The sequence below is a fragment of the Amphiprion ocellaris genome, chromosome 13, assembly GCF_022539595.1.
Source record: "Amphiprion ocellaris isolate individual 3 ecotype Okinawa chromosome 13, ASM2253959v1, whole genome shotgun sequence".
Lineage (NCBI taxonomy): Eukaryota > Metazoa > Chordata > Actinopteri > Pomacentridae > Amphiprion > Amphiprion ocellaris.
The window spans coordinates 36,612,665-36,633,880 of NC_072778.1; the positions used below are offsets into that span (position 1 = coordinate 36,612,665).

A 21,216-nucleotide genomic window follows, 5' to 3' on the forward strand; every position below is an offset into this window, starting at 1 on the left:
CTAAACATGCAGATTTGTTTCTATTTATCTTTCATTTCCAAAATTTAAGTTTGAGAGTTATTCATCAGCTGTAAGAGGGCATATTTTCATTGGGCCAGCACACTGCAGCTGCTCTGTCTTTGCTTTGTCTTTGATTTGGTACCAATTTCTCAGACATTCTTCACACCAAATGGTCTTCAATGTCTTGGACTCAGTCGGTGGACAAGCACATGCAGCAAACAGAGTAGACAAATTAATTTCCTTAGTGCTAATAAAAGACAGCTTAGCCTGACAGCTTAGAGGAGCATAATTAACAAAACTCCTTTAATTTACTTGATTGTCCCTTGGATGAACATTCGATTTACTAATTAACCTGTTGCAGCTGACTTCCCTCAGTCTCAGATTGATGAATGCAATCAGTCTGGCCTTATCATTATACGTCATGAATAAATGCATGCATTACCATTATTATCAATTACATGCCTTGCAGTATATAATCAGGTAGATAATATGCATATTTATTCAGCTGCTCACCTATTAGCTCTTTTCTGAATTGCTCATTTATAAAGATAAGACGGTCTCCAACACAGAAATGCAGACTGAGTGGAGTTTCCCAAATTCTCCAGATTAAGTCAAAACAGAACATGTTAACTGAGCAAACTTTCTGAGTAGCGTATGATCACTGGGGGAGAGGTACAGTGCTTCAGACGACTAACCGCAGAGGGACAGGCCCTCTTTAACATGAAGATAAAACATCCTGTAAGTGTCACTTCCTTCTCTTTGCATCATGTGGCTCTTTTCAGCTACTTCCTCTTTTGCTACGTATCAATACTCACAGCTCTATTTACTTGCCACCACATGCCCAGGGGAGACTTTACGAAGAGCAGCGTGGTTAAAGATAAAAACTTGATCAGTCATGGATGGAGATCTGCTGTCTTTGTCATCTTCCTCATCGTTATCATCCTCAGCAGCAGCAGTAGCAGCAGCAGCAGCAGAAATACAGCCAGATACTTCACCCAAGAGTGACAGCAGCCTCCCTCAGAGTCAACAGGAACACAAATCAACTGAAGTATTATGGTATGTATCGGCCACATTTCTATATACACACAATATGCCAATCACAGCTTTAGATTCTACTTATTGAGCTAAACTCTCTAATTCTATTATGCTGGTATTTACATATTTGTCATGTAGCAATCCTACAACAGAAGCTGTTGTGGGATTGCTACAATTTTCTACCATCCTCAAATAGTCTGTTACTTTGTTATGGAGCTCATGTGATCGATGTCATTATTGTTTCATTACTACATTTGTCTGGTCAGTAATCTGTGATATTTGTAGCTGACCCCATGCTTAGATAAATTCATCTTCTGATCAGCATGTAGAGGTGCTGACATGTTTCATGAAACTTTTCAGCCGAGTGAGAGGAGGAATAAAGAGAACTGCGGAGTTTCCCATGAGGTCATAAAGATGTAGGCTTCAGTTTGTTGTTTCACTTGACTGACTTCATCATATTGTGGGGGGAGAAACAAAGATGCTAATAAAATGCTATCTCTTATGTAAAGTCAAGCAATCAACCTGAAATAACATTTGCATTTTATGGTCCTCTTTATTTAACTGACAATAATTCATGCTGTTCAATGTGAACACACTTGTTAAATGTCACGACCACAAGACTTACACTAGTAATTAGTCTGCCTTAAAATATTCATGTTGAAAACTGTGAAAACCCCGTCCCTCTCCTCTGTGACCAGTTGTACATATTCAGAGTGACATATGTCAAAGTTCCCACCAGCAAGAGGGAAAGATATTATCTCCCTCTTTGTCATTTGTCATGACAGTGAATTACCGTATTGCTAGAAGAAGCAGTGGCATTTTGGTGTCCTTCCAAGGCAGCATGTGATTGAAAACTTTGTGAAACTGGGTCACACAGTGTATATCAGCTGTCAGAGGAGCCAAAAGTGAAAAGGCTGTGGATCAGGGAGGCCCAGTGCATGGTGTGGTCCCAATAGGATGGCTGAATGTGCAGTGCATTGTGGTTAGTGCATACAGTACACAGGGAATTGGACATGGGTGTGTTAGCATTTCATGCCATACTGGCCACTAAAATTAGGATCTGTTTCATTTCATTTTGTTTCATTTCAGTCTCTGACTTCATCCCACACTTTCCAAACTGCAGAGATGACGGTTTATTTTGGATGATTCACCTATTAGTGGCCATAAACAGCCTCCACTAAAGCCCTTTGCTGCCTTGTTGAACCCTGGGGGATGACAGATGGTACAGAGTAGATTTAGACAAATATTTTGACACTGGCTCAGCTTTCCTCTTATATAATAACCATTTCTGATTATCTGAAAAGGTCATGCAGGTTTCACACAGCCTACAGTGTACCTTTTGGAAAAGCAATGCATCATATTTGTGGAGAACATAACCTTGCTCTAGGTCGGATAATACATTTTCTGGAAATGTCAGCTCGTCCGAGAAAAAGAAAAATGCCCTCGTTTGGAGCTTTGTCAACAGCATGTATTTTACATTATCCAGGGGCTTTGAGAATTTGTCAAAAAAAGAAAATTCTACATTCTGGGGTATATTTGGTCTTTTCTTTTCTTGCAGAAAGTTGGATGAGAAAATTGACAACCCTCCCGTGCATGTATATAAATGATACCAAGCCACTGCCCACAATGGGTTTGCTTAAAGAAAAAGAAAAAAGTCAAAATAACTATCAGTAACTATGCCAAAAAATAGATTAAAAATGACTGTATGTGCCTCCAGTGCAGTTTATAGCTGTTAATACTTACAGCTCCTTAAGTGAGCTAGTTAATGAGTTCTTGAGTTAATGTATTTAACGAAAAATAGATCTAAAAAAACATGAAATTAAAACTGCAACAACCACACATATAATACTAACCCTACATATAATGGGAGTTTAAAGCTCATCACCTGAGCAACAACAGAAAAATATCATAAATATATTAGAATTTGTAATAAAAGCAGTCTATTGTTTTTAACCATAATAAAATCCTTTCAATGCAGAAATAGTGGTAAAGCTCTTAAAAAATGTTTTTAAAAAATCGAGAAAAAATATTGTTAAACAGAAGTTAACTGCTGACATTATTTAGAGTTCTGACCTTTTTTTTTTTTTAAAGTATTGAATGCATGAATGAATTTATTGTGAAGGATTTTAATCGGGGAATTACATGCTATTAATGTAATTCAACAAAATAAGGCATGTATGTAAAATGACAGTAAACAGTTCTGAAAAAATTACAGCTGAATTGGTTTAAAACTTAGGGTTAATCATAGTGAAGCTTCCTCTGAAAACAAAGGGAAATAACTCTATCCAAAGTCCACCTACCAGAACCTCTTCTTGTTTTTCTAAATTTGGCATTAAAATATGAAGAGAAATAGACCAAACTAAACCAAAAGTTAAATAATTGTCATTGTATTAATAATCTAGTTGCTGTTGCTGACAGTGGCTGTGATTACTAAGAGTGACGGTTCATGTGTATGTTGAGGAATAAAGAAAAAACAGTGTTTTGTTGAGTAGTTCATGCTAAGTTAAGCTAAATGGCTGCTGTCTGCAGCTTCAGACATGAGTATGATGTCAAATTTGTACCTCAGTCCTGACAAGAGGGCAATTATTTCCAACCTTTACTCTAATCTTGAAAGTGAATTTGTAATTCCACAAAATATACAAAAACTGCTAAAAAAAAAAAAAAAAGATACATATAAAGCTATCATAGAACAGTAATAAGTTTGAACAGATTGTATCACATTCAGATTAGGAATGTTTATTGTACATGGAACATATAAAATGCAAAACAAAAACTCTTATGTGTCATTTCGGCGCTAAAGAGATTTACATGTTCGTATTTGTATTGCCTTGACCTGACAATGGTGCTCTCTGAAATTGTATAACACAGGTTTTCACACAGCAGGACACTGTACATAAGTGGATGAAAGCATGTGTTTGCGGAGGAGTTTAGCCTTAAGGGGGATGAGAGGTGATGGCAGATTGTGGTTCTTTGTAGTAGTTAGCTCTATGAGGTTACAGCAGTGTGTCTGTGTGAAGAAGCCGTGGGGGCTACATGCAGAGTTGTGTGTTCCTCCCCTCTGCTGCCTCCCTGTCAGATATTTCTTTTAGACCAGACCTCACAACAGAGCTGCTGGAAAGGAAGCTAGTCTGACTAATTAATCCTTGCAAATATTTTTTCTCTTCTGCAAGTGGTTTAATAGAAATCAACATTTTGCAGGGATCATCACCCACATTGTTTCCACAGGCTATCAGTACGCAAATACATGATAGTAAACACAGACTTTGATTGGCTGGGAGAAGCAGATGCAAAGAAATGCATCACTCTGTGTGTGTGTGTGTGTGTGTGTGTGTGTGTGTGTGTGTGTGTGTGTGCGTGTGCGTGTGCGTGGGTGTGCGCGTGTGGGTGTGCATAATAGCTCCTATTCGATTCTCAGTAAGTGCTCTCTATGCGAGTGGGTGTTCAACAGCACCCTGACGTTCTTTTGTGCATATATGTGTTTGCTTATTAATAGAAATCCTCTACTAATGTTCCTCATCATGCCTTTATTTACGGCACATATCTTCTCTGTATGTGTGCATGTATAAACCCAGCAGCTGTGTGTTGGTGTTGTTGTGCAGGGCGGAGGATGTGGGTCCCATGGGCGACGGACTGCTGTCCACCGAGGAGCAGGTGACTCTGATCACTGAGAGTCTGACAGTCACCTCCACCGACCAGGAAAAACTGCTGCTGCTCAACAAGAACACCGAGCTGCGCAGAGTCAACAAAGAGGTACAGCAACACCTGAAACTAGTGCAGCTTCTCCACAGGTTCACATTTTTGTTGCTGATGTTGGCAATTAAACTCCGTTCTCTCTGAAAAACCAGAGGAGGACATGGGCGTTGTGTGAAAACTGCTGCAAAGCTGTGAAGAATCATCATTTATGAGCTACATTTTCACAATTACACAACCTTTGATTCCTGCTTTTAATTAGATGCTGCTTAATAAAAATGAAGATGAGGGAAAATTGTATTCTCTCAGAAGAGAGAAGCGTCTTACCTCCTGATGCCCACGTTGTTGTGAGGTCACACTGGTAATGATGAAATGAATGATGGTACAGATTGCTGCAGCAGACTCCATAGCAGCGAGGATTATTCTATGATAATGATGATGATGATGATGATGGTGTGTCATAGCTGATGAAGCTGAATGAGGACTGGGACCAGGTGTACCGTGGTGCCACGCTGGGTCTGCAGCACAGAGTGGAGGCTTTGGAGCTGGAGAACAATGCCATCAAACAGCTAAACAGCAGACTGCTCCTCAAAGTGGAACGTCAACAAGTAAATACACACTGATACTTGAAGCGCTTGCACAACCTCAGTGATTTACTGCCTGGTGTTTACACGAAAACACCAGGCACAGTACAGTACAGTACATGGGGGAATTCCTGTGGTTTACATGTGATGTTTATCGCTGCTGTATTTGGGATTGCAGAGTGCAAAAGAGTATTATGAACAGGCACTCATGCAAGAGTTAAAGAAGAACCAGGAGCTGCAGGAGTATATAAGATTGTTGGAGAACAGGATGCACCACCCAGAGAGAGACTGCACACCTGCCAAACAGGTATTCCCTTTGTCAGTGCAGCTGATCAGTTTGCTCATTGTCATATCCTTCAATATCAGTGATGCTCCGTGACAAGTGACTAGAATGTGGCTCATCACTTTGTCTTGTGTCTTTGCTAAAGGGCAGCAGTTTCACTGCGTCAAGCTGCAGTCCTATGTTGAGCCCCCCAACTAATCCTAACCCTGGAGGTCCCGACCTGTCACGCAACCACATCTCTGGGTACAATCCCTCATCCTCCTTCTTCCCTGCCTTTTCTAGCCCAGAGGCGGGATTGCAGGGAAAAAGCCAAAGTAGCAGCATTCCAGTGGGAGCACTGGGAGACTCCCAGCAAGAAGTGCAGGACTTAAAAGAGCAGCTGGAGGCACTAAGATGTCAGGTGGGCTGCTCTCTTCAGCATGGCATCAAGCTTTTTTTTCATCTATGATGTGATGAGAACAGAACTGCTGTCAACCCACTGTTGCCAGGGAAAGATTTGCTTAATGCTTTAACTGAGACTTCAATGAGACGGTGAACTGCACCACCCAGTGGTGGCTCAGAAATTCATAATAAGTATCTGCAGAAAAACAAAATATGGCTTTGATACTGGCCGACTGCTGCCATATTGATGTCTTGTGTCAGCAGACCCAGATTTATGAAGCCGAATATCAGACAGAGCACAGCGACCACAAGCACACACTGCAGGAGAACCGGAGGCTGAGGAGGAAGAGGGAGGAGATGCGCCAACAGGTGGCACTGCTGCAAGAACAGGTAGTGTTTCCGAAATTTTACTCATAAGTATACACACACATGGGCACGCACACACATACGTTGTTACTCAAATGTATCAAGTGTATATTATCAGTAGTCTAATCTTGATCCAATCCCCCATCCCTCAAAAAATGGACATGCTAAAGAAAATCCATGCAGTGACGGAGTGACTGATTATTTTGCTTTTGACTCTAACTCATGTTGGTTGGGTTTGATGGGAAGTGTATGGGTAATGCAGTAGCAGTTTAAAAACATTACACTGAGCTGCTCCCTGAATGCCTCTAAACTGTCTTTGCTGCGAGAATCTCATGTGTTTTTCTGTTTCTACCGCGTGTTGTTCTGACATCGCTGCAGCTCAAGGTTTATGAGGATGACTTCAGACGGGAGCGGTCTGACAAACAGATGCTGCAGCGGCTGCTGTTAAAGAAGACGCCTCCAAACAAGGACCCGGTGCTCGTTCACCGCTGCAATAACGAGCAGCGGCTGCTAGGGGGAGACAAGAGGACACAAAGTGGAGAGAGAAGGAAAGAGCACCACCCACTCTGCCCCAAACACCTGAACAAAGAGTCAGACTGAGGCTGAGAGGCAGAAAAAAAACACACAATCACACACACAGAAAATTAAGTCAATCAAACGAGTTTCGAATGAGATTCTCCAAGTGTGAAGAGACGCATATGCAATGATTTATACTGACTCTTATCTGTAAAAGCAGCAACGCAGAGGAAGTCCATTCAAACTATACATTCAACAGAGACATTAACCAACATTTGCACCTCTATATAGCTAATATCAATACATCTCTTTCTGTCAATTATGTATTTTACAATTCATGACAGTACCCATAGTCATTGTCTGCTCATTTTGGTACATTTTTTAAAGAATTTGATTTCAAACTACCAGACAACAAACTGTACAATAAAATATGTTTGCGGTGACCTCAGGAAGTTAGAAGTAGAAGTTAGAAGTTAGGAAGTACCTAGGCAGGGTTACTCTAAAGAATCATGCATTATCTCCTGACTGAGGTCATTTTTGCTTTGTGTGTCTAGAAATCTGAAAGGTTTACTGCTGCTGTTTCCTGGTCACTAGGTTCCTGTCACAGATTGCAAAATATTCCTTCCCACTTCTTTGTGATAAAGGTGATGTCATAAAGTGTATTTTGTAAGATGGGTTAGTTAATGGGTTGGTTAATCTATACATTTGCTTTGATTTCTGTTCATTTAGTCGTTGACTTATTGGTTGATCTGCGGACAACGGAATGAAATCAAGATGACATCATATGTCAGCAGCAGCAGCATCGCATGTTTCTACTGAAGGAATTTCAAATATGAACGCTGCTGTTTGTTGACCACACAGACAATCTGCATCCTCAAACTTGTTTCTAACACAGTTTTTAGAAAAACAAAACTGACAGCTCATTTGTACGCTGCTCATTATCTCTATCCCTTCCTATTTATAAATCAAATAAATTCTTATACTTGTCATTTTAAGATGAACCTTTTCCGATTTTTTTTCTTTGTTCAAGGAGAATAATGCACTGATGCCTATTGTGATATTCTTCTATGTATACGTGAAATGAAAAAAAGGAAAAAAAACATAAAAAATAAAGACTGAACTAGAAAAAAATCACGATTTTATAATACCCAGAACAATAGCTATAATATCAGTGTCCTTCTGTGTGAAAGGAGACTCTTATCTCTTTTATTCATTCTTCTTTACCCAGCTGTCTGTCCTCACACTCTCATCACACTCATTATGAAATATGTCTTTCATCATCATGTCATTTCATCCCCATCTGAGTTCCTGACAAGGAAGAAAAAAGTTGAATATGAGGTTGCGATGACTGGGAAAGTTTGCCTGATTTGTCAATTTCAAACTGAAGGACAGCACCAAAATAGCCCCTGTGTCTGTAAATCACAGATAACGTGTTTCCTCCTGGAATGCTGTGATGTTAGTCCAGACAATGGAGCTCTGACCCATACCTCCTGAAAGAAAACAGCTTTATGTTACCTGAGTTAATGACTCTCTTCAAATGACTCACCACACCTAGAAAGCACAATCTAAAGCAGCAGCGTGAGTCATGGAATCACATAATTTCCTCTTTCTTTCCTTGTTGTAACTGGAATGTAAAAATTAAATGCAATAATTTGAAGTCATAGGTAACCCTAACATGCTGCTGACATTGGAAGGGGAATTTCCAGAATGTGCTCTGTGAGGTATAAAATCTCTGTCACAGAAGATGTTGCCAGTATCCACAGTCCAGACTCACAGAGGGAGCAAGAGAAGACTGAACAGCAGACAGGTATGGAGACAATAACATATCTGCTACTATAACATAATGTAACGTATCTGCTACTGTCACAGAAGTTGACAGGTTAAGACTTTGCATGAAGAAATGTAAAAAGATGTGCCTCGGAATGCAATATGTTTTTACTTTAAAGAGGGCATACTCTACATATTTTACCATGTAACATATATAGTTCTTTCAATTGAACTTTTTTTTTTTTTGCTGCAGCTTTTAAAGAGTCAGTTTTGCATCTCTGCAGACCAAATGCAGAACTGAACTGTTTTTAGCGGCCTTTCACTATAACAAGGGTGATGTTGTCTTCTGGATCTATTTCAGTCAACAGATATTAACAAAATGACTCTAAATATGGACAGCAAGCTTGATTCAGACAGGTGTGGTCTCTAAGGTTAGATGGGTCTTGAAGGACAGGAGGACCAAGGTGTTCTGTCTTTAGTGAGCAGGCAGGGTGCTATTTATTTTTACGTCTATGAACAGCTTTAAGTTGAGCTTTAAGTCTTGAAAACTAGATAGAAAGCAAAATAAATATCCAAGCACTGAATTTTTTTTTTTGCAATACTTCAACTCTAATAGCTCTGTCTTTTCTTCAGCTTAAGCTCCGCCGCCACCACAAACAGTCTCAACCTTGTAAATTTTGGAAGCAGAAAGCCTGAGGAATCAGCTGTGAAACTGTTTAATAGAGATGACTACATCAGCGACTAAACTACAGGAGAACTACAACCAGCAGGGCTTCCTCTCAGCGCTGCCTGTACTCAATGGCGCTGAGCTCAGGGAGGCCAGACAAGCCTTTTCTGAGCTGGAGAAGGAGTTTGGTGAGTAGCACAAAGGGGAAATAAGAGGAGACAGCTAGGTAAAGAAAAGAGGAGCAGTGGGAAACTTTGAGTAAATAACTCATAAAACCTCATTTTAGGGCACAACTGTGCACAGTAGTGCCCTAAACATACAATTTCAACATAAAATTAATAGAGTAAGAAAGCTCTGATGAGCCCTAAATGTTGCACTAATGCTCATGTTTTTGTATGCATTCACAGGTGAGGAGTACACTCAGTACAGTCTCCACAACGTTCACCTTTAGTATCCGTGGGTGATGGGCCTCACCAAACACCCTTGTATCCTGGAAGTGGTCAAAGCCATCCTGGGCCCTGATGTCATCCTGCTGGACTCCCGCTTCATCTGTAAATACCCGACACTCAAAGCAGCCAACATCCAGGAGAAGGAAGAAAACAAAGCTGACGAGAGCAAACTTCCATACGTGGCCTGGCATCAGGATATGAGGTAAATCCCACTGGCTAAAAGGACACTGAAAGGTTCTATTTTGTGTTTTGCTTTGTTTTGTCTCACTGTATTTATTTTGTTCAAGTATTGGGGTATTGCTGGTGGCCCTGTTCTCTCTGTGTGGCTTGCCTTAGATGACTCACTGAAAGAAAACGGTGCCCTTCAGGTCATCCCAGGTACATGAGGTGCTTTTATGCCCGTTTACACCTCAGGCCACTGACGAGGTTCAGCCTTGTTAAATCAAGTCTAAACATGACAAAGGGAAGTACTGAATCCAGTCCTGTATGCCTGTAGAATTATAATTTATCTCAATGTAACTTGGAGCAAAACTATTTGTTTTTGTACTGACTCTGGGAAAAAAAATGTATACAACTGGGGAGACGGTCAGCATTCAGCGTAAATGAAGAAGAAACTTTTAGAAGTTTAATCTTGGAAAATGTAAAAGGAAATTAAGTCCATCTGTGTTGTCCATTAATTCTAATCTAGACCTAGTTGATTCTGCCTAATATCTTTAAGTTTTTTGAGGACATGTTCTCAAATTTTAATCTGTTTAATAACTCATAAAGTGAATTTGAACTAATCAATCAACTGAAATCCAGGAACAGCAGCAGCAGGAAATTTGAGTTTCTAAGCTGAATGAATGAAATGGACTTACACTGAAGCTTTTCTTGAATGCTACCAAAAACTATGATGTGTACTGCTTTGATGTGTTCAAGAACTAAATAAAACTGCTTGTAAAATGTGCTTTCTGGAATCAAACCTTGCTTCATATCGCTGAACTTTGTGTCCTGTAGGCAGCCACTGCTCCGGCATGTTGCTCCATCGTCAAGCCGTCCGTCCTGGAAACATGCTGTCGGTCAACCAGGAGATCCCAGAGGAGCTGGTGCAGGTGGAGGAAGCTGTGCTCTGTCTTCTGTCAGCTGGACAGATGTCTGTGAGTCTGTCTTCATGTTAAAGCTATGCAGTTGGAAACTGGTCTGAAGACAATACAAACTGAGTGACTTGTGGAAATTGTTTTCAACAGATTCACGATGGACTCCTCGTCCAGGCAAGTGATGCCAACACATCTCAGAGGAGGCGCTGTGGCTTCGTGATCCGATACTTCCCCACCTGTGCCTCCCTCACAGAGGTGAGACAAACACATTCTCTGTTTGAAGTATAGTTTTAGAGTATCAGACATGAACTATGTATTGAGCATTTATTGTCGTTGTTTTGCTCTCAGGATCCTGACCGTCCAAGGAAATTTCATGCAACAATGTTGGTCTCTGGAACCGACCAGTTCAACCATTTCTCCAACAAAAGCACATGAATATTTACTGGAGTCTTCCTGCTGCTTGAATCATTGTTGCTTTTTACACTTGACAGGAATACAATATAGTATATATAAAATAATATCATCGGGAATACAGCCAACATCCAGGAGAAGGAAGTGTTTACTGTATATTTATGACCAATAGAATAACTATGCTGTGCCGTATTGACGACGTCTCAACTGTGAATTACTCGCGAATGAACGGCGTTTTCGCAATGTAATATATGTTATTGTGACACCGTTACCATAGTAACTTGTTGTGAAGCCTTAAATAAATGTAACAGAAATGACACAAACAGCAGCGAATTACAGTGTTTGTAAATTTTACATCATCATATTAGGGGCTCGACTGTTGTGTTGTAAAAAAAAAAAAAAAATTTATTCCTCATCGATAACCACCGAATACCCCTTTTCTTTGAAATCAAGACAACTTATATGATGCGCACTCATCTGTTTCAGATTTATGGTTCGCCGCACTGTCATAAATTCAAACTGTAAATATCTAATTTATTATCCAATGCACTGTTCCACTTCGTCTTTTTGCATATTTGCTGAAAAAACTGCTAAAATGTAGAACATTGTAAACATTGTGAACATTGAAATATTCAACTGATAATTGAAATGTTTTGCTGTTCCGAGGTTCAACAAAATCATAAAAGAGGATTTCAGATTTATATTCCTTCCTGAAAATGTGAATAAGACCCATGTTCCTGGACCACACAAGGAGTCAGAATCAAAGCAATACCAGAAGCAAAAACTGTGCACGTGTTAATGGACATGTAGTGATTGACAGTTTCTGAAATTATTGCAACTTTTCTAGTGGTACAAGCAAAATAACAACCAATGTTGTTTCAGAATTAGTTGTTTAAACTACTACTTGAACATTAGACCAAGCAAAGATTTGGTGGGTGCCAACATTTTTTACTTTACATTTCATGCAACAAGTTTGTGTAGCTCTAAAAAAAAAAAAAGTTTTTTATGTCCATTTTTAACATGAAGCACATTGAACTCCCACAAAAGACATCATTAAAAACAAAATTTTCTTTAAATGACCTGACCGTTGCTGTCAAATGTTGTCCAAGTTGGTTGCTAGGATACCCATGTAAACAGAACGACGTTCCAAAAGTAGTCGTTGGTGGTGGTGACGTGCTGCTGAACGTTCAAAAAGTGGTCACATGCCCGTGCCAAAGTCAGTTGCCAGCACCACCAACTTTGGCACCAGCCAGCACCCGAAAATACAAGAAGAAACACTATTATAAACTAACCCTAAGTGGCGGGCGGCGGCGGGTGGCGGCGGGCGGCGGGCGGCGTAGCTTCACATCTATGAAACTATCTATCCATCTATCTATCTACGTCAAAAACAAGCTGGTCACCACGTGTGCCTTCATGTGCACCGCTCCCATTCATAAAGTCTTTGATGGAGTTGGCGTCATGGTTAAAGCAACTCTGAAACTGGCTTAACCCGAGAGCTTTTTGATATACACTATATTGCCAAAAGTATTCGCTCACCTGCCTTGACTTGCATATGAATGTAAGTAGCATCCCATTCCTAATCCATAGGGTTCAATATGATGTCGGTCCACCCTTTGCAGCTAGAACAGCTTCAACTCTTCTGGAAAGGCTGTCCACAAGGTTTAGGAGTGTGTTTATGGGAAATTTTGACCATTCTTCCAGAAGCGCATTTGTGAGGTCACACACTGATGTTGGACCAGAAGGCCTGGCTCTCAGTCTCCACTCTAATTCATCCCAAAGGTGTTCTATGGGGTTGAGGTCAGGACTCTTTATGGACCTTGCTTTGTGCACTGGTGCACAGTCATGTTGGAAGAGAAAGGGACCAGCTCCAAACTGTTCTCACAAAGTTGGGAGCGTGGAATTGTCCAAAATGTCTTGGTATGCTGAAGCATTCAGAGTTCCTTTCACTGGAACTAAGGGGACAAGCAGGTCTAGGTCTGTAGCGACTGACTGTGCTGAAAGTTGGCCACCTCTTGGCACTATGCGCCTCAGCATCCGCTGACCCCACTCCGTCAGTTTACGTGTCCTACCACTTGGTGGCTGAGTTGCTGTCGTTCCTACACACTTCCACTTTCTGATAATACAGCTGACAGTTGACTGTGGAATATTTAGGAGCCAGGAAATGTCACGACTGGATTTGTTGCACAGGTGGCATCCTATCACAGTTCCACGCTGGAATTCACTGAGCTCCTGAGAGCGACCCATTCTTTCACAAATGTTTGTAAAAGCAGTCTGCAGCCTAGGTGCTGGATTTTATACACCTGTGGCCATGGAAGTGATTGGAACACCTGATTCTGATTATTTGGATGGGTGAGCGAATACTTTTGGCAATATAGTGTATCTGCCTCCACAAACTCAGAATGCAGATTATAGTAACATTAAAAAGGTCAGTAGGTGGTGCTAGGTTCTCCATCTCACTACAACATGGTGCCCATGTATTGTTGAGCAACCAATCAGTAAAGGACATGGGAAAAGGACATTGATTCACCTTTCAGCGATATGTGTACCATTTAGTGTGAAATACAACTATGTAAACAGCTACAGTGCAAAAAAATAAATAGAAAATAAACAAATACAAACATTTACTGTGCTACAAGAACTGGTCAGCTGAATCTTTATTGTTTCCTATCTATTTCTTACGGTGGCCGAGGGGTGCAAACGCAGCACAAAAACAGAACGCCCTGCAAGAGACAAAAACACCCACAAAAAATAAATGCTGCAAGATAGAAAACACCTACAAAAGAGAAATGCTGCAGGAGACGTAACACCTATCAAAATGAAACGCACTTCACAAGAGAAACGGACTGCAAACAGAAACGCGCTTCACAAGAGAAACAGACTGCAAACAGGAACGCACTGCAAACAGAAACACACTACGAAACAGAAACACACAAAAGATAAATGCTTCAAGAGACAAAACACCTGCAAAAAAAAGAATAGAAATATTTATTCGTTGTTTTTTGGGTTGTGAATTAAAAAAAACATTATGGAGCCTCTCCATTTCTCTTGACATTTTTTGCTAACACCTAAAAACAAAAGTAGTAGAACAACAAAGAAATGTTCCTACACTTAAGCACATTTAGCAAGTTTAGAAAAATCATTCAATATTTGTTTTAATGTTTTCAGTTTTCTGGGACCATGGTATAGGTGGATTAAACAAGTTGGAGCTACTAGGGAGCTGTAGGGCCCTCTGTGGAGTAACACCACTCCGTGGAGTGACACCTCTCTGCTGCACCTTGTAGTGTTCCCAGTCCACAGCTTGTCCTGGTGTTCCTGATCCGCAGTTTGTCCTGGTGTTCCCAGTCCACAGCTTGTCCTGGTGTTCCTGATCCACAGCTTGTCCTGGTGTTCCCAGTCCACAGCTTGTCCTGGTGTTCCTGATCCGCAGTTTGTCCGGATTTTCCTGATCCGCAGCTTGTCCTGGTGTTCATGATCCGCAGCTTGTCCTGGTGTTCCTGATCCGCAGCTTGTCCTGGTGTTCCTGATCCACAGCTTGTCCTGGTGTTCCTGATCCACAGCTTGCCGTGGTTTTCCTGATCCACAGCTTGCTGTGGTTTTCCCACTCCAACTTGTGGCTTAGAGTGGTCTAATACACGGCTAGAAGTTGTTTAAATCTTACTGAAATTGGAGAGACAACTTGAAAAGGTATACTTTTCTCTTTCCTAAGTTTTTACATGTGGCCCTCAGATGCTGCTGTGAAAATACTTGTGTAGGTTTTGCTGATTTACACAGCTGATTTTAGTGGGCTTGGGGTTGTGAGAAGTGAATTTGTAGTGTTAACGTTACTGTAACAAACATTAATTTCTGGGACACACCAGGTATTTAACAAGGTACCTGGATGACTCACACATGGGACATGGCAGCCTAGAAGAGAAGCATTGATAATTGTGGACTGCTTCAAATACACATAAAGTGATTAAATTAATGTAAACTAAAATGAATGCAACACACACACCTGGTGTGTCCCATAATGTTAGTTACAGTACTCACAATCTCAACCCCACTAAAATCAGCTATGTAAATCAACTATACCTACACAAGTATTTTCACAGCAACATCTGAGAGACACGTAAAAACGTAGGAAAGAGAAAAGTATACCTTTTCGAGTAGTCTCTCCCTCCAACGTCAACTTTCTTATTCACTCGTTATCTGTTTCTGGTGTTGAAACTCAGCTCTGCCATCTAGTGACCTGGAGCACTTCCGTTGTGGAATCCCCTCCATTGTGTTATCCTATTTCTTGCTTCGTCAATATCCAATGAAAACACGTTATGCTGGTGCTATGTCCTGTGTATTTATGGAAGCAACATGCTGATATGGCACGGACAGTTTGGACAAAGCATTTTAATCTTCAGCACAGATTAACGAGTGGCTGGGATCTGGTGAACAACAAGCTGTGTTCTGCAATTAACGAGCACACGCGTGTTTTTAAATTAATTCAGCCATTGATGTCGGTTCCTCTGTGGTGGATGATGGTCCCGGTAAACCAGTTGTGAGTTTCAGAGGACAGCAGCTCTGTGGGTCTGACTCGTGGCGTGGCAGCACTTTCTGCCGCTAGTTGCGTTCATGAGTTTTTTTAAACACAGGGTACAGAAGCACCAGACTCCAGTTTATTTTCTCCAGCAGCCAAAGGGCTTTCCGTCTGTTTAACTCTTCCAACCGCGGGAAGCGCCTTTTATTTTTACTTCGCCAAGGAACGCGGCGGAGTTTTGTGACAATCAGCAAACGTTTGTCTTTCCGTCTATTTGTCTGTGCACAACATTACTCAAAAAAGCGGAATAACGGATTTGGATGAAATTTCCAGGGAAGGTCAGAAATGACACAAGGACCAGGTGATTAGATTTTGGCAGTGATGCGGTTTATAGTCTGGATCCACGGATTGGTTAAAGATTTCTGCATCATTGCGTCACTGTAACCATGACCTCCACCCTGGATTCCATCCTCCAGAGACCACCGGACGGCGGGGGGCGTGGCCGGTCTGGCAGATTCTGACAGATCTGTCAGACTGGTCACATGATAAAAAAGAACACGTCAGCACACGTCAGATGATGCTCTGAAGAAGACTGCAGTTGCAGTTGAAACATGTGAACAACATAAAACCATCCTTTCTTTACTGATTTGTCGGTGTAAAAAGTAAGGCTATCCTATAACAGTGAACTCACCTGCAGCTGGATCTCAACGCCTTTCTAAGCTCCGCCCCCATTCTACTTCCCATTGGCTAGTGATATTAGTTGATTATTAGGTTGAGAGCAAAAGCTGCGTTCCCCTCATTCCATTGGTAGACGAATGTAGGCCTTTTATTTTTTTGAGCCAAACTCCGTTGTTTACATGCTGCTGATGCAGTTTCATGACGTGATCATTTGAGAGCTGGTAAATGCTGACGAAATCCAGGCATTATTTTAACGGTTTTAATAATCAGCAAAAAACGATAACGATATTGACAGATAATGCATTTTCCTGCCAATATCGGGGCAATAGTATTGGTGGGCTGACATTATCGGACATCTCTACCAATAACTGTCTAACATGAGCTAATAGCAGTCTAAAATTAGCTAATAACTATTCAAAATAACTTGAAACTTCCAAACAATGCCTTGAAACTTTCAAAAGTTAGAATGTTTTGAAATCTACTGAGAAACTTAGAGGTTGTCCATAATTACTCGAAACTTTCCCCCAGTTATCAAATTTGTCTAAAATGACTCAATGAATGTCAAAAATGAGTTAAAATTGTCCCAAAAAATTACTTCAAACCTGTCCTAATGACCTAATTAGTCCAAAATTATTAAAAACGTGTTCAAAGTTTTTCAGTGTCTTGAAATTTGTCGTTGCTCATTCAAAATGTGCCCTAAACAAGTTTAAAATGATTTTTTAAAAACTCATATTGTCCAAAATTTGTTTAAAATGGCCCAAAATGAGCTGAAATTTGAACCGTGGTGATTTTAATACGCACCAGTTATCAGATAATTCATAACTTTAACCGTGTTTATCAGTAATTTACTATCTGACGGTTTTTAAGCCTCTGATAAATCCAGTCGCTCGTCTGCGGCTGTGAAACGTTTCATTTTCAAAGCTGTTTTCTTTTCAAACCACATTTCAAACACATCAAACGTCTCATTTAGTCTCCAGACTTCGTTTCTTCTGCACCTGCAGCTTCTTGTTCATTTCATGTCTCTACCAGTCCACTGAACAACACATTTAAACGGCACAAAAATGTGCATTTAAATGCTGGAAAATGCTAAATTATGACAGATTCTCAAAGAAAAGAAAACATCTTAAACATCCTGCAGCACGGAGCTTTCTATATATTCATTATTAACACATTTAACAGCAAAAATTTCAGCTTAAAGTTTTACTGGAGCAGAAAATAACCAGAACAGAAACTTTTAGGAGGAATTTAAAAGTTTTCTTCAAAAGCAAAGCAGGCGTGAAGTCTCTAAAATCAAAGAAAAGTCTCAAATGAAGCCCAGAGAGCCATTTTGAAGGTTTTTCATGAATAATAATGCTGGAAAATAAGCAGTTTACTGAGAAATAAAGCAGATTTTTACTCACCAAGGGCCCATTTCATGAAGCAGGTTTAGTGAAAACTCTGAGTTTGTTAACCCTGAAATGAGGGAAACTCAGAGGTTTCCGTTTCACAAAGGGAGGTAACTCAAACCAGAGACAGAGGAGTAACTCTACCCTGTTTCACAAAGAGAGGTAACTGAAGCTCTCGGTCAGTTACCATAGTAACAGACTCTATGACTCTAACCTGGTCGGGACCAGGTTTATCTCAGTAAACCTTGAGTTTCTCTCTGTCTCCACCCTCTTTCAGCCACGCCATTTCATTTCCTCATTCATTCAGGCCTTGTCCACACGTAGCAGGGTTTTTGTAAAACCGAATATCCTTCCCCCTTCGTCTACAAAAAAACTTACGTACACACCACCTCGTTTTTAGAAAAAAACTTCATCCACACCTAACCGCATAAGTGCGTTTTTAAGCACATTCATAAGCATGCCGGACCTTTAGGTGGCAGTAGTTCCCCAAATCCTATCCAATCAGAGTAAGCTGGAATGGCAAGGTGGTGGAGAATAACCGTCCTTAACGTCGTCCTTCGCCTGTGTTGTTGAATGTGGAGCAGTATCTGGGCTTGTAAAAACAAGCAAGTAAAAAGCGCCTGTACAAGAAACAGCGGCCAAAACCTTGTGAGAGCATCCATACTGTTACTGAATGTAAACACAGGTCGCATATGTGACGTAAGAACATATTTTGTCGCAGGCGGTGACGTTTCGAAACGCAAAACCCCGGTTACTGATGTCCACAAAACGGAGAATTCGCAAATCTTCACTTTGGTCGGAGTTTTTAAAAAGAATCGTTTTTGATGACGTAAATCTGCGTTTTTGTGTGGATGATAGGTCGAATCGTAGAAAAATATCTTCGTTTTGTGAGATACCCGGCTACGTGTGGACAAGGCCTCAGTCAGCTGGCGAGTTTTGGCGAAGTCTAGTTCTGCCGTCTGCCAAAATGTCATGTCCGTTTATTAACGATCCAGTAGATGAAGGAGCAGCATTACTGCGCAGAGAATTAAATATTCGTCGGGAGATTGTTTTCAGACCATGCATAGATGTTCTCGCATTTCCGGACAATTATCTTTTTGAACAGTACCGTTTCACCTCACAATCCATAACCTACATCCACACCCTAATCCGTCCTTACATTTGCAACATTACCAACCGCAGTCATGCTCTCACATCCCAGCAGATATTGTGTGTTGCGCTGCGGTTCTTTGCAAATGGGAGTTTTTTATATAATGTAGGAGATGCAGAGCACCTCAGTAAGACAACTATATGTAGAGCGGTCAGAAAAGTGTGCCTGGCCCTGAAACGACTTTTACCATCTTTGTGGTTTTCCCTGGACATAAACCTGTCAGAGCCATCAAGGAGGAGTTCCACAGGATTGCAGGTGAATGATGTAGTGATCTGTTAAATTAATTTTAAATCATATTCTGTTAATGGCATCGTGCTGCAACCTCAGACTGTGATTAGTAATTTTAATTTCTTTTAGGATTTCCCAGTGTGATTGGCTGCATTGATGGCACCACATCCCCATCACAGCTCCCTCACATAATGAAGCCCATTATGTGAATAGGAAGTCCATTCACAGTATAAATGTGCAGGTAGGCTACAGGTAGATTGACTACGGTTTCACAATGTTAAAGATTGCATCATAGTTCAACATCTGTCATTCTCTGCACTGTCAAAATCATATGTGATGCTGCATACATCATTTCCAATGTGGAGGCCAAGTGGTCTGGATCTGTTCATGACTGGAGGATTTATCATGAGTCTAACCTGAGCAACAGACTGCAACGTGGTGAGCAGCCTAAAGATTTTCACAATATAATTCACTTGTCTCCCTCCTTTAATATACTCTAATGCAGGGGTAGCCAACACGGTGCCCGCGGGCGCCTGGTTGCCCGCAGAGACCATGTGAGTTGCCCTCCACACGTTCTAAAAATAACACTAGTCACCATGAAATTCCTTATAAAAATTATAGTTGGTGTTCTTTTTAAATCAAAAATACTTACATTAATGCAGATTTTAAATTACAATATTTATTATAATTTGAAAAAAAAAAAACGTCTTCTGTGTTATTTTCACCTTGTCCGAGTCAAAGTTCACTGCGCATGTCAAACCACCACGTCACTGCTGCAGCGTCCGGACGCAGACACTTCGGGAAGCTAGATGTGGCTTTTACCCTGAAAACATGACAGAGAAGTGAAAGAGAAAACACTATTTTCACGATGACTGGGAGTAAGAGTTCTTTTTCACGACAGTGAAGGATAAATGCATGCGTCCTATTTGCAGGGCGACTTTTGCGTCGGCAAAGCGGCACAATGTGGAGAGACGCGACTTTAGCCGCCACGAAGCTTCCATGCTAACTAGCCACCTGGTAGCACATAGACTGTATGCGCACTACGGACAGAAAAAGCCCGGGACTTAAAGGCAGCTTTGGCATCTACTACGCGGCGAAAAGTTTCTTCGTGGAGAAAAATGTACCATTAGAAAAGCTTGTTTCAGTGACGACAGATGGGCTCCTCCATGAGGGGTCGGCATGCAGGCTTCATTATACGATGCAGAGGTGATCCAGACTTCAAAACATTCCTACATTACCACTGCATCATTCACCAGCAGGACATATGTATGTACAAAAGTGGCCGGATTTGATCATGTGATGACTCGTGTCGTGAAGATAATAAATGGCTCCAAAGCCAAACAACCAGGACATTTACGGTGCTGCTGGAGGAGCTGTCAGCTGAACATGGTGACCTGTTACTACACACAGAAACCCCATGGATCAGCAGGGACCAGTTTTGCAGCGTTTTTTGTCACTGTTGGCCAAAATCAAAGAGTTCATGCAGTCCAAAGGGGAAGACACCTTGCTGCTTGAGGACACTGAGTGGATTCTTGACCTGGCATTTTTAACGGACATCACTGGGAAACTGAACCATCTGAACTGTGAGCTGCAAGGTAAAGGTAAGACATGATAAGCTCTGCAATGCCAGGCTTCCCACTAACACACATTTACAGACAAAGAAAGAGGTAACACGTTGTCATTCAAAACATCAAATGTGAAAAATAATTTGTTGAAAGCATAATGATTTGTTGTCATGATCTGTTAAAATCTTGCAATGCTGGTGAAAAATGCAGGTGATTAGTAGTAATGTGATAGGATTCATTTCAAAATGTGAAAGAGTTGATTTTTTTTCCTACATAACTGATAATTTGTACAAACATGGGACAGAGTTCATGAATTGTTCAAAAGTGTTACAAAGGTAGTGGTTTGCACAAATGAAGCATGATTTGATGACAGTTAATGATTTCCTAAAAATGTTAGAAGTGATAATTTGCACAGAAATGTAACTGGTGTGATGTTGAAGAAAATGCTGATTCATACAAAACTGCCAAGAAAAATATT

General features: G+C 40.8%; 2 protein-coding genes across 2 annotated transcripts; both read left to right on the forward strand.

Moving 5' to 3' along the window:
- Nucleotides 1-752: 752 nt before the first annotated feature.
- Nucleotides 753-7,850, forward strand: si:ch211-153b23.7 (uncharacterized). The gene is made up of 7 exons (XM_023299381.3): nucleotides 753-1,056; nucleotides 4,635-4,785; nucleotides 5,190-5,333; nucleotides 5,488-5,616; nucleotides 5,738-5,992; nucleotides 6,238-6,363; nucleotides 6,718-7,850. The coding sequence occupies exons 1-7, from the start codon at nucleotides 896-898 to the stop codon at nucleotides 6,937-6,939; spliced, it is 1,188 nt and encodes a 395-aa protein (XP_023155149.1). The 5' UTR covers nucleotides 753-895; the 3' UTR covers nucleotides 6,940-7,850.
- Nucleotides 7,851-9,020: 1,170 nt separating this feature from the next.
- Nucleotides 9,021-11,662, forward strand: LOC111588821 (L-threonyl-[L-threonyl-carrier protein] 4-chlorinase-like). Its single transcript, XM_055016292.1, is given in 6 exon segments — nucleotides 9,021-9,477; nucleotides 9,697-9,938; nucleotides 10,023-10,116; nucleotides 10,735-10,874; nucleotides 10,965-11,069; nucleotides 11,163-11,662. Coding segments are annotated over 6 exon segments (798 nt in total). The 5' UTR covers nucleotides 9,021-9,347; the 3' UTR covers nucleotides 11,250-11,662.
- Nucleotides 11,663-21,216: the final 9,554 nt, after the last annotated feature.